A 14080-nucleotide genomic window follows, 5' to 3' on the forward strand; every position below is an offset into this window, starting at 1 on the left:
GTCAGTTCTATGTGCCACAAGGACTCCGGTGGCTCAAATACAACAATGTGAACTTAACAGTGTTCCCTTGGATAGCCTCAAAGAAAAGTCTTTCAACATCCTTTATTGCATTCTTCCTAGTCACATTTGCAGGAACATCTCACCTTCTCTGTCGTTCTTATCCACCTCCCCATCCTGGGCTTGAAAACTAGAGGTTAACCAAAGGCAATAATTACCTTATCTTCTGGTTTACAGAATAGGCATCACCCAAAACTCTCTCCAACACTAACACAAGCCATTAAATCACATTCACCAGAGTTGTCTCACTGATGCAAATTTCTACAAATCTTACCAGAAAGATAATTGGAAAGAAGTGTTGGCTGTAGATTGCTAAGAATTTGTCTAATTACATAACGGAATGCTAAAATGAAGACAGAAAATGTTTTGCTTGCAGGAGATTTTGCCAAAGGCTGCACTTGTGTAAGTAGAAAAGGCTTCCTTCCTTACCCACCATCAACTTTGGTTGTAGATTAACAGGATTGTCCATTTTAAAGCCATACAATGAAAATATTTGTGCTCATCTCCTGATATAGTTTGCTCAGAGCTTCCACAGTCTGGTTTGGAAGGAGTTAGGGCCACCTCCCCACTGTGCCTAATCATAAAATACCAAATGTTCTAAAGTCAACATCCCTCACAAAATAAAGGTTTTTATGGAAACTTTATAGCAAGCCAACTCAGCCTTCTCAGGGAGGATGCTTCTGTAACCTTTGGGCAAACACGCATAAGAACTACCCAGGAAACAGTTGTATTGATTGGTTAGCCCTAAGAGACGCAGGAGGAAGACCTGGGAGCCAGTGTGCCCTGACTGTATACTGTCTACCCAACTTCTATCCTCTGCACCCGCTGGTCTCGTCACCGAAAAATAATGGTCATATCCTGCCAAATCGGAAGATATCTTGATGTCATCTTAAATACATTTCCACTCTATGATAACGTATCTCCCTTTCTCAGCCATAGTAGGCTAGGGATTAATATGGAGAAGTGGTAACGAGCAGTAAGAAAGGCTGATGGAGAAAAGGTAAAACCAGCTGTTTTGTAGACGAGTAAATTTCCTTCAGGAGATTCATTCAACCAGACTCCAAAACTGTTAGTTGAAGTCTTATCGCTTATAAGAAGTATTAAAGTTATTGATAGGGTGAAGATATCTAAGCTGTAAAATGTAAAAATCTAATACATGTAGTAAAATTTTAAAATATTTTATGATATTTTTATTATATATTATAGAGAATTTTAAAAAAATAATACATTTTGAAGACAATGCTATAGTTATTAGCACATTGGCTTTTAATAGCCAAGATATTGTAGTAGTCTACCATACAAAACAAGCAAAGTAAAATAAAACAAAAAGCTGTTAACCAGCAAGCAGGCTTTGCTTCACATCCAGAACTACTGGTGATTTTTCGTTTGCTTTTCTTATAGGCTAGACACAAAAGCTTGAGCCTCAAAGCAAACACATACCATTTTACAGGCCGATAATTCTCAAGCCCTTTATATCCAAGGGAAAGGGAGTACTTTATGTCACATCTTGTTTTGTAACTAGGACTCTACATTCCAAAGTTCCAAGGACAATGCAGCTGACAGCATGTTTTCTTGGGCTGAATATGCTACCATTGGCATCTGAACTCCCACGGGAACATAGCAGAGAGTGGGTTGCACACACCTCCCTAGAGCTGGTCACCTTTCTTAAGATGGTTGAGCATTTAGCTGAGCAAGGTTTGAAGGGTATGAGTCTTAAGAATGATACCCACTATTTCTGTTCCAACTGGGAGTGTTTTACCAGTTTAAAACAGGATGAGGGGAACTGCCTAAGCTTGAGAGCCTTGAACAGTCTTTTCCATAATGCTACCTAGAGCAATCTACACATTCAATGCAATCCCCACCAAAATCCGTCCACTTTTTTCAAAGAAATGGAACAAATAATCCTAAAATTTGTATGGAACCAGAAAAGACCCCAAATAGCCAGAGAAATGTTGAAAAAGAAAAGCAAAGCTGGCGGCATCACAATTCCAGACTTCCAGCTCTATTACAAAGCTGTCATCATCAAGACAGTATGGTACTGACACAAAAACAGACACATAGATCAAAGGAACAGACTAGAGAGCCCAGAAATGGACCCTCAACTCTATGGTCAACTCATCTTTGACAAAGCAGGAAAGAATGTCCAATGGCAAAAAGACAGTCTCTTCAACAAATGGTGTTGGGAAAATTGGACAGCCACATGCAGAAGAATGAAACTGGACCATTTCCTTACACCACCCACAAAAATAGACTCCAAATGGTTGAAAGACCTAAATGTGAGACAGGAGTCCATCAAAATCCTAAAGGAGAACACAGGCAGCAACTCTTCGACCTCAGCCGCAGCAACTTCTTCCTAGAAACATCGCCAAAGGCAAGGGAAGCAAGGGCAAAAATGAAATATTGGGAGTTCATCAAGATAAAAAGCTTTTGCACAGCAAAGGAAACAGTGAACAAAACCAAAAGACAACTGACAGAATGGGAGAAAATATTTGCAAATGACATATCAGATAAAGGGCTAGTATCCAAAATCTATAAAGAACTTATCAAACTCAACACCCAAAGAACAAATAATCCAATCAAGAAATGGGCAGAAGACAGGAACAGACATTTTTCCAAAGAAGACATCCAAATGGCCAACAAACACATGAAAAAGTGCTCAACATCACTCGGCATCAGGGAAATCCAAATCAAAACCTCAATGAGATACCACTTCACACCAGTCAGATTGGCTAAAATTAACATCAGGAAATGACAGATGTTGGCGGGGATGCAGAGAAAGGGGAACCCTCCTACAGTGTTGGTGGGAATGCAAGCTGGTGCAGCCACTCTGAAATACGGTATGGAGGTTCCTCAAAAAGTTGAAAATAGAGCTACCATATGATCCAGCAATTGCACTACTGGGTATTTACCCCAAAGATACAAATGTAGGGATCCGAAGGGGTACGTGCACTCCAATGTTTATAGCAGCAATGTCCACAATAGCCAAACTGTGGAAAGAGCCAAGATGTCCATCGACAGATGAATGGATAAAGAAGATGTGGTATATATACACAATGGAATATTATGCAGCCATCAGAGAGCTTGCCATTGGCAATGATGTGGATGGAACTGGAGGGTGTTATGCTGAGTGAAATATGTCAATCAGAAAAAGACATGTATCATATGACCTCACTGATATGAGGAATTCTTAATCTCAGGAAACAAACTGAGGGTTGCTGGAGTGGTGGGGGGTGGGAGGGGTGGGGTGGCTGGGTGATAGACATTGGGGAGGGTATGTGCTATGGTGAGTGCTGTGAATTGTGCAAGACTGTTGAATCACAGATCTGTACCCCTGAAACAAATAATGCAATATATGTTAAGAAAAAAAAAAGAAGAAGAAGATAGCAGGAGGGGAAGAATGAAGGGGAGTAAATTGGAGGGGGAGACGAACCATGAAAGATGATGGACTCTGAAAAACAAACTGAGGGTTCTAGAGGGGAGGGGGTGGGGGGATGGGTTAGCCTGGTGATGGGTATTAAAGAGGGCACGTTCTGCGTGGAGCACTGGGTGTTATGCACAAACAATGACTCATGGAACACTACATCAAAAACTAATGATGTAGTGTGTGGTGATTAACATAATAATAAAAAAATTTAAAGAAAACAGTCTTCTAAGATTGACTAAATATGGCAAAACCTTTACAGAAAAGAGGCTCAAAAATTTTGATTCATACTGAAAATGATGTACTTAAAAGGAATCGTGGAGTTTAGCATTCCAAAAAGATCAACCGGGCTCTCTAAAAAGGAGTACAGAATTTAGCTCCTTGGTAATTCCTTTCTACTAGAAACTGGTACCTCATCTTCTCCTGGGTAGATGACAAGACCTGAAGATATTCAGGAGAAGACAGCCTTTGTAGGATGCCTGGTGGTGAGGACACAGCCTTCCCTCATGGCATTTCAGAACTTTTTCCTTTTTTTTGACATAAGGAGTAGATATTTTCTCTAAAAAAGACACTTACCTATATATTTAAAGTTACTTATTTCTATACACATCACCCATGTTTTTGTTTGTTTGCTTAACAAAGTGCCAGGAAAAGTTCTATGCTGAAATCTTGTGGGTTGTATTAATTTGTGCTAATGGTCCTGCTCATGAACCATGACTTCTCAAATAAAAAACAATTGTTTTTCTTAGATATTGATTTCCTCTTCCACCTTGCTTTCCATAGGATGGATTTATTGACTTTTTAGAGTTTATTGCTGCTATAAATCTAGTTATACGAGGAAAAATGGAGCAAAAATTAAAATGGTATTTTAAACTATATGATGCTGATGGAAATGGTTCTACTGACAAAAAAGACTCTACTGAACATCTTCGTGGTAAGTGAAGTAATGAAGGAACTTTGTAGGACATTGTATAGTTAATGTAATTTTCTTCCCTGTGGAACTGGTAACAGCTGTCTATGTGGTTGGTGACTCTTGGGATATACATTCGGAATCACTGGAGCAATGTAAGTTTCGCTATGCTATTGGTTACTGAGTGTGCACCTGCAAACCAGCATTTCTTGTTGGTGTCCAAATTCACAGATGTAGCAGAGTACTGAGATGAAAAATGAAATAAACATGATATTCTAAAACAATTTATCTTTTTGTCTGCATCCGTGCAGAAAGTTTTCTGAGGAACAGCTAAAATACTAGATGGTTTGTATAGCAAGAGCCATGGACTAAGAACAAAGGTAGCTGAGGATCAATCTTTCTGGGGGCTGGACTAAAGTATTTCTAATAGGTAGTTCAAGGATCCCAGGTGCTTTCCAGCTCTAAAGTTCAATGAGTCCCTTTATAAATCTCACCCCCCCATCACGGAATTGGGAATACTTATTATCACTCTCATCAGGTATGAGATGAAATGGATCCTAGAGTAAATAATTAAATGGGACACTGTACCTAAGTGAGAATGGGAAGTAAAATAAACATTATGAATGCGATATAGTGAATTTGTAACACAGAGTCAGAATTAGAATCAGAGGTCTTAGAAATGATCTGGTCCAAATTCTTACATTTATAGATGAAGGAGTTGAGTTACAAACATAATATATAGTATAATATTAGCAAAAATATAAAGAAAAATAAATGGGTAGAACTACGATTATAATTAAACACCTCAACAAATGGACAAAGCTGTTAAAATTTAAAACTATTTATCAAATGTAGAGTTAACCAACATATGCAAAGAATTTAAGATTATGATAATATTAATATTGCTTCCACTTTAATCTCACACAAGTAACTCACAAAAAAGTGCTAAGATGCACTTTGTAATTGAATTTTGTAAGCATTAAAATTCAGAAATTCTGTATACATATTACATATTGCAACACAAAATTAGGAATCCAGAATATTCTCTAGAGACTGCCCAACCACATGTAAATTTTAGAATATTCTCTTAAATAAACATACTCGAATTTATTTAAAAAAATTAAATATGTAATGTAGCATACAAATATTGGGGGATGCCTCCAAAGCAGTACTCAGAGCAAGAGTTCATATCCTGGGATATGGATCTGTGGCCTTTGGGAGTCCTTGAAGACCATGAAATGGAGTGCAAATTTTTCTTGTATGTTATCCATTTTTGGTGGGGGAGGTAGAGGGTCATCAAATTCTCAAAAGAATTAGGAGGAACGAAAGGATAAAATGATTTTGTCTAAATCTTATGGAAATTTTTGCACAGGTTTCATTAGTTAAAATGTGTAACTTCTGTTAATGAGTAAAGAAAAGAGAAATATTAAGTAGCTAATTGAGTTTTTTTCTTAAAGTGTTAAAAAGAGAACAAAAAGAAATAAGGAAACTGAAATAATAAGAGCACAGGGCAGAAATTAATAATTGATACTACTTGTCTCCAATGAAATTAATAAAAATTAACAAGAATAAGATTTAATTCTGGGAAGGGCACTGTAAGAAGAGCACCCTTACACACTGTGGAGGGAGTATAAATGGATAGGACATTCCTGGAAATTTGGTAATCTGCATCAAGAGGCTAAAAGTTTATTTTAGAGTCAACATTTCTGGTCAGGACAAACAATCATTAACATCATCAAAGATAAAAGTTCTATCATTTACATCACACTTAAGATACTAAAAATAAGTGACTTAAAAGAAAGTTTTAAATTAATGCAATGGAATATGTACTTACAAACAATGAGTATCAACAAACGTTTGTGGTGGCAAGTGAAAAAAATAGGGTAATGAATAATACATGCTGTTTAATAGAAGTTCTCTCAGTACATGATAACAGGATGTTGAAATAAAATACAGCCCAACCATCAAAAGATCCAAAGGAAGTACTAGATTATAGGCAAAATTCACAAAGATGTTTACATCTTAATTTCACTTCAAAGGCATAAAATGGTCAGGAGAATTTTTGAAAAGAATTATTAGAGAGGATTTCTTGGGTAAGAGACTTCAAGTCCATGGCACGGGAATTTAAGGAGACCGTGGAGGTTTGGGGAACACTGTGCTCCAGTGTTTGAATCTGAGAAATCATTATGAAACAGACCATGGCAGCGGAGTGGAGGGATGCCGTTTAGGAAGTATTTCATGCCTAGAATTAGTTGGGATGGAAGTTTTTTCATAGATCAGATATGGGGGGTGGGGAAGTTGACATGGAGTTGTCTTGGATCTTGTCCAGCTGAGCCACTTGGAAAAGTGAGGGCACCTCAGAAGGGGAGGGAGCTGGAGGTAGAACTAGAGAGTGGTTCTCAACCAGGAGCGAGGTTGCACTCTTCCTCCCCCAGGGGACATGTGGCCATGTTGGGAGATATTTTGGTTGTCAGCTGGGCAGTGAGTGGAGGAGGGTGTGGTGCAACTGCTATCCATTGTTTAGAGACCAGGGGTGGCTGTTAAACATTCTCCAATGCACAGGACAATCCTGAACAAGAAAGAATTGTCTAGTCTGCAATATCAATTGTGTAGGTGTTGAGAAACTCAGTCCCAGAACATGTAGAAGGAGCCTCGAGGGGTCAGCTGGAATCAAAATGCATGATGCACGTCTAGGGAATTGCAGGGGAGTCTCAGTAATGGAGGGGAAGCATGGTCTCAGAGAAAGAGGGGATTTCCAACATCTGCCATCCAGAGAGCTCTGACAGTCAGTAGCCATGACAGTGCCTGCCAAGTCAGAGGTGTCCTGCTCCCCCTTCGCTCCTACCTCCTCCGGCTCCCGCTCAGAAGTGGTCAGAGAGGGGATTATCAAAATGCAGGAGAAAGTGCAGACATACTAAATGAGGGAGGAAAGAAGGAAACAACCCAGGCCTCCTGGTCCATCCCCCAACCATGTTTCTCCTGTAAGAAGAGGGAAAACACAGGAAACACTGACGACTCCCTCTGAGAATACCCCTTCAGGCTTCATCAACCTTCCCATCAATCCTTCAGTCTCACTTATATTGCCCAGTGATAGGTGACAGACAAATCCTAGAAATTGCATCATCTTTTATTATGACGTATCCATGTGGTCTAGTATCCCTTCAGGCTGTGGGAATACTGGATGCCTAGCCAAATTTTCCAGACTTTTGGGACCTCTGTCAAGACACCGAGAAACACTAAAAACGTTCATCTAATAGGATACTACATGCATGTAACCATTATTCTAAGTATTCCCCTGTATTTAACTGTGAGACCTCGACTTGCTAAGGCCAGGAGTGATGCATTACCACTGTTCGCTCTGACTGATCCTGACTTCAGCTTCAGTAATGCTTGAGAAGCAGCAGAAGAGATAGTCCTATTGCAGACCGTGCCCTCAGTTGAAATATGTTGTCAGCGGTTTTTCTAAAGATCCCTTCATGTTCAGTCAAGATAGTTATGTTCAAATTCCCAGATGACTACTCGTTCTCTCTCTCTGTCTCTCTTTCATTTTATTATGAATTTCTACACCAAATATTGGTCATTTAATTTAATCACCTGGAGGTGGGGGAGAAGGAGAGCATGGTTAAATTTTCCCTCTAGGAAAGCTGGAAATGTCATTTTCTCTGGGTCCCCTGACGGCCTTTATGATGAAAAGGTGCTGGCAGGATGTGAGAGAAATTCAGTGTCCTTCCAAGGCATACATATCTGTCTTCCCAGTCGATCATTCTACAAAAGGGCAAAAAAGATCAGAGGTGCCAGTGTCAGAAGCTGGAGGGGAAGCCTTAGATGCTTACAGAATATCCTTTCATGTTTCTCCATAAGATCAATTATGACTGGTCTGAAGTTGAGATTATTGTTTGTTTTCTAGGTCCAGAATTCTTATGACAGTGGCCGCTACAATTTTTTTCTGCAGTAGGCTTTTTTGCATCTTTTGTGACCTAATATGTTGAATGGATCCCTTCGTGCCATATAATATCAAACTTCAGATTGTATTCAGTTAATTAAATTTCTAAATCTCATTACCCTGAACTGACATATAATCTTTTTATTTATTTTTAACAACTAGAACAGGTTGGGCAGCCAAAATGACATGAACATATCCTCAAATTCTGTCACACTGAGGGTAGAAATGTCACAAAATGTATTTGCTTCCAGCAAAGTTGAACTGTCTGATTTGATTTCTCTTTGTAGGCTGTACAAGCCCTCAATGGCCAGCAAACTCTGAGTCCTGAAGAATTTACTAACTTGGTGTTTCATAAGATCGATATAAACAATGATGGTAAGGCAATTACTCTCCTTGGGCTTTTTTCTTTTTTTTTTTAATTTAAACCATCATCTCAAAGTAGGAGATGGTGGGTGTGGGAATGCCATTTAGGCAAAAATATGAACCTTTCAAGAAAATCCTAGTTGTGATATCACTTGGGCTTCATAATTTGGCCAATTCAATGTTCTCCAGTCAGTACAATTCAATGGAGTATTTATTGACCATACACACACACACACACACACACACACATATATTCAATTCATGATGCTTGACACTTCAGGATATATGAACAAGAGTAAAGGGAGGTACAAGGAAAGAAAAGTGGAAGAATATGATATGAAGGACTATGCTGTCCACTCTGGGTTATGTTCTAGTAATTATTCCTTTCTACTGGAGGTGTCTCATCAACTTGCAAATAAACTCAAGTTTTCCATACTATAAAAATCATTTCTTCAATTGCGTGATTTTCCTCTACTATCAGATTTTTTTCCTTCCCTTTGACTATACACTTCTGGGAAGAGTTGTACTTGCCTTCATTTCTGTTCTTTGTACCTTTTCTACATTTCTACTCTGTCTGCTCATTTCTCCATCTGCTATTGTTACCCTAAAATCTGGGTTCCTCTTTAGCTCAGAGAAGGTCACTTCTTCAGAAGCTGAGTGAAAGGGAAGACACAGACATTCCAGAAGGGGGAGTGCTTACACCAAATGGCTTTGATCTCAGTAAACTGGTAAGGGAGCATATTGATTTGAGATTGAGGCAGCGTATCTAGGAATGTTCCTTGAAAACGGAAAGTTTGACATTGTGGAAAATATGATGTTAATAAGTGATTTAAGGGGGGAAAAGGGATGGATATGAGGCACTGGGACTCTAGCCATGGTTTTCATCAATCCGAGGTAACTTTCCACAGAACCAACATGCCCGCCATAGGTCACTTCTTGTAATGGACACTAGAGGGCAGTAGACATCCATGTTGAGTGTGGCAGTTTGCCCAAGTCTTAATGTGGCAACTCAGTTTGGCAGGATGGGATGGTGAGGAGGCTGGGAGGGAGTTCACATGAAATCGCCATTATGAATGAGCCAAAGGACTGAACAAGAGTATAAATCTCAGAATAGCACTTGGAAATGTATCAATAGCCTCAATCTCCCTCTTAGGACCCAGTCCTAGTTTGCCTCACCTCAATTTCGAATTCAGAATGCTCATTTTCTAATTGACCAAGATCAGAGCCATTTGGTTGTAATCACCTGTATTTGGGTCTATATAGATCGAGGATAAAATAAATAAGTTCACGTGAAAGCTTGCAAAACCCAGAATGGACAAGGAAACTAAGTGAAGTTTAGACAAGGACTAGAGAAATGGAGAGTGGAAGATCTTAGAAGGTCAATGAAAATTTTATTTGAAATATGCAGCTGAAAATTCTGATCACCAAACAGGACAAATGCTGTAGGTTTTGTTCTTTTTTTTTTTTTTTTTTTTAAGATTTTATTTATTTATTTGACAGAGAGAGACACAGCGAGAGAGGGAACACAAGTGAGGGAGAGGGAGAAGCAGGCTTCCCACCGGGCAGGGAGCCCGATGTGGGGCTCGATCCCAGGACCCTGGGATCATGACCTGAGCTGAAGGCAGACGCTTAACAACTGAGCCACCCAGGCGCCCTGGTTTTGTTTTGTTTTAATTTTTAATCAGAAGTACTGGAGTATGGCAGGGATTGGAATAGAGATGACAAAACATTTCAGGCTGGGGCTGAAATCGTTGACTAAAGGACAAGTGTCCTGGAAATAGATGGGATATTGTGAATGTTTAAGACTTAGTAATACAATGAACGTCAAAAGGGCAGGTCAAGAATGTTGAAAATATCTCTGGATCCTGCTTCTAGGGATGGAAGTGGGAGGAAAGGAAAGGCGACCTCTACTGGAGAAGTGTGAGGATTGCGGTATCCTTAAGAAGGAGCTCGATTTCTATTAGTGTGGGGGAACAGATAATGTGTTCCAGAAAACAAGAAAATGATGCAGGACTCACTACTTATTGTCTAAACAGTTTCCTCACAAACCAAGTACAATAGAACCAATAAAATGGGGGAATGTGGTTGGAAGGCCCTAGAAAAAGAAAGAGGGGGTTGCAAAAGGATGCAAATCTAGAAGAGTGAAGGTGTTTTCTTGGGCAATAACTAAGGATACCTGCAGACCAGGAAATGGGCTCTTTGACCTGGAAGAACATGTCAAAAGAGAGAGAGAATACATTATGGTTTCTGGAATAGCTTACAGAACTAATCATGCAAATCATTTCCTCTGATGGAAACTTGTATTTAAGAAAAAAGATGTATATCATTGCCTTTACAATGATGATATCAAATAAACTAGCTGCATTTTGGAACAACAGTGAGCCACTGTTTCTTGGCAAATGCATATACACAACTAAACTGATAGAATTTGCTTTTATATGCAAATTATTGGAGATCATTTTATCATCTCATCAAGAGACAGCTGAGTCATTCCCTATATCAAGAAAAGGACGCTAAAATTCTACTGTTGGACAAAGACAGCCCAGAGCACCAGAAGGCAATTCGATTGAGAAGTAGAAGGCATTACAAGAGAAAGTAATGAAGACATAGAAGGCTGATATTTGTGGAAGCATAAAAGGATTTTGCCAGTATTTGACACAGGAAAATAAAATGTTTCACTCACACATAAAAGGGGAGCAAGCACCACAGGGGAAAATGTATATTCATCTTTGTACAAACCTAAGTATATATACCTCGAATAAGATTTTTTAAATTGTTGATTATCATTGTTATCAAAACATCAGTTTGGTAGAAATAGAGATGTTCAGTCAAGTATAACAGAATGGTGTTGACTATGTGCCAGTTTTTTTTCAAACTGAAAAGAAAGCTTACTATTGGTATCTGATAATCCAGTGAATATTGAAACCAAAGATGAAGAAGATCACAACACAACAGGATAGAACTTTAGGAACATATATGAACATCCCAATTTAACTGCAAATTGTTTACAGAATGACTAACATCAAATATGTTGGCACAAAAATAATACACAGAGCTATGAAGTATTCTATACATGATTATCATGATAGTTAGCAAATCAAAGTTAGAAGATTAATCAAAAGAGAGGCACAGGATAAATGCTATGGAAATAAAAAAATGAGTATCTACAAACTCCATGAGGGCAAGAACTATTTCTGTTTTATGTACTTCAGTATTTCTTGCAGGCTCATACTTCCTGGCACATAGCGGTTACTCCATGAATAGTTGTAAGGTGAATGAGTGTCTGGTAAGAAGATGTAATGAAAAGTGAAGGAAGATATAAAAAAGAAACAAGTACAACGTACAACTTTTTTAAAAGATTTATTTAGTTGAGAGCGAGAGAGAGAGCACACAAAATAGTGGGGGAAGGGGCAGAGGGAGAGAGGGACAAGCAGACTGCTCACTGAGCAGGGAGCCCAATGCAGGGCTCGATCCCATGACCTGAGCCGAAATCAAGAATCGGAAGCTCAACCGACTGAACCACCCAGGCGCCCCACAACGTGCAATGTTATCTGTAGGAAGAAAGGTGTTTAGACTATTTTGGAAATTAACATATATGTGCATATGCATTGCCACCTCACAAAATATAAGTGCAGTTGATTAGCAGGAGTTAATTACCAATGGAAAGTGAAACGGGGGGACAGAAAGAAGCTACAGGGGACTTCTTTCATTTCATTACACTTTTTGGTAGAGCTTAAGTTTTATATCATGAGCATGTATTATTGTAATAATTCAACAAGCTATTTTTATCCTTATATTATGAACAAAAGCATCAGGAAGAAAAACTTGAAGAGAATCACAGAGAGGATTGCAGTTCAATATTCAATGTTACCGAAGAATGAAAAGAGGCGGGAGAGCAAGACAAGTCAGGATAAATGATTAAGCATGGGATCCTGCAGCCTTTCCTGCAGGAAGAATAGCAACCATGTTCTACCATGCACCGTCCAGGAGTCGTTCTTGACGTGGTTTGGGAAGATTTGTAGAATCTGTTCACAACATCAAGCGCGGAAAGTGTCCGGGTAGGTTTAACCCAGTGCCAAATGGCGCAGGGGCAGGGGAGAGACTTCAGTGGCTCATAATAATACACCATGAAAGTGAAAAGAGACAGAACAAGGCCAAAGACGAAATGAAAGAGGTGATTATTGGGCAGATATTTTGGGGGAAAGAGGACAGGGACGGGACATGAAGACATTTTATTGAGCAGTTACCCGGGAGGGACATTGTGAAAAGCCCGAGAGTCACCGTGACTCAAACTGAGAAGCACAACTACCAGGGGAGAAGGGAGGATTGGGTTTTCTCGTATAAAAAAGAAACTCCTGCACCTGAAAACTCGGCTATAAAATGCTGCTAAATGCTGCTCGTGCCACCTTGCTTACGACTGCAAAACTGTGTCGTGTAAAATCTTCCCTGGCTTCTGCCCTTGAAAATCTGTTCGTTCTCATCTCCTGAGACCCATCCCCCATCCCCGTCTCTGCTAATTTCCTAGTGCCGCTACACTGTTTCACCACGTTCTAATTTAAAAGAATTGACAAAAAAATCTTTTAGGCAGGCTGGTTTCTTCTAAAACCAGGCTGACTTCTTTAGAGCAAAAATGATAATGTGAGCACGCACAGTAAGTTTTGGCTTTTTTTTTTTTTTTTTGAGGGGGGTAGGAAGTCATTTTTTGTTTTGTTATGAAAGGTAATATAAGATGTTAATGGGAAGAGACGAACCATGAGAGAGGATGGACTCTGAGAAACAAACTGAGGGTTCTAGAGGGGAGGGGGTGGGGGATGGGTTAGCCCAATGATTAAGGAGGTATTAAGGAGGGCACGTTCTGCGTGGAGCACTGGGTGTTATACGCAAACAATGAATCATGGAACACTACATCCAGAACTAATGATGTAATGTATGGTGATTAACATAACAATAAAAAATAAAAAAATAAAAGCTGTTAATGGGAAGAAATACAGGACCCAGTAATATCAACAAGATAACCAGATTGCAAAAACAAGGCTAAAGAAAATATCCACAGGTAGCCTCTATCATCAATGAAGTTCTGAAATTAGTAGGGAGTGATGGGAGAGCGTTGACCTTCAGGGTCCCCAGGGGGAGAGAAGGTATCTGCAAACACAACAAACAACACTAAATCATGTAGATATAAATGGTGAGTATATGTATATTTCAACATATAAAAATAAAACTGTGTACTTTCTGAATTGTGCCCTACAAATACTGAAATGTATCTTTAAATATACAACAAAATAATACAAACTCAAACCATTGGTTTAGATCCCTCAGAGCCCTGTGATCTCCAGCTGAGTCACCTCTTACTGGCTTTGGCTCTTTACTGGTAGATTTTTTGAGG

The 14080-nt window shown here is 39.2% G+C and overlaps 1 protein-coding gene across 2 annotated transcripts in view; it reads left to right on the top strand.

Annotated features, from left to right (window-relative positions):
- GUCA1C (guanylate cyclase activator 1C) overlaps nucleotides 1-14080 on the top strand; it is a 34491-nt gene that overhangs the window by 16723 nt on the left and 3688 nt on the right. The window contains exons 2-4 of one of the 2 annotated variants that reach the window (XM_027587016.1): nucleotides 4262-4409; nucleotides 5633-5646; nucleotides 8619-8706. In XM_027587016.1, coding sequence (XP_027442817.1) covers nucleotides 4262-4409; nucleotides 5633-5646; nucleotides 8619-8706 — 250 coding nt within the window. Of the gene's footprint in view, nucleotides 1-4261; nucleotides 4410-5632; nucleotides 5647-8618; nucleotides 8707-13666; nucleotides 13880-14080 lie in introns of those variants that run through there. The other variant, XR_003518596.1, reaches the window with a different exon arrangement.

Source organism: Zalophus californianus, chromosome 1 (assembly GCF_009762305.2).
Source record: "Zalophus californianus isolate mZalCal1 chromosome 1, mZalCal1.pri.v2, whole genome shotgun sequence".
Taxonomy (NCBI): domain Eukaryota; kingdom Metazoa; phylum Chordata; class Mammalia; order Carnivora; family Otariidae; genus Zalophus; species Zalophus californianus.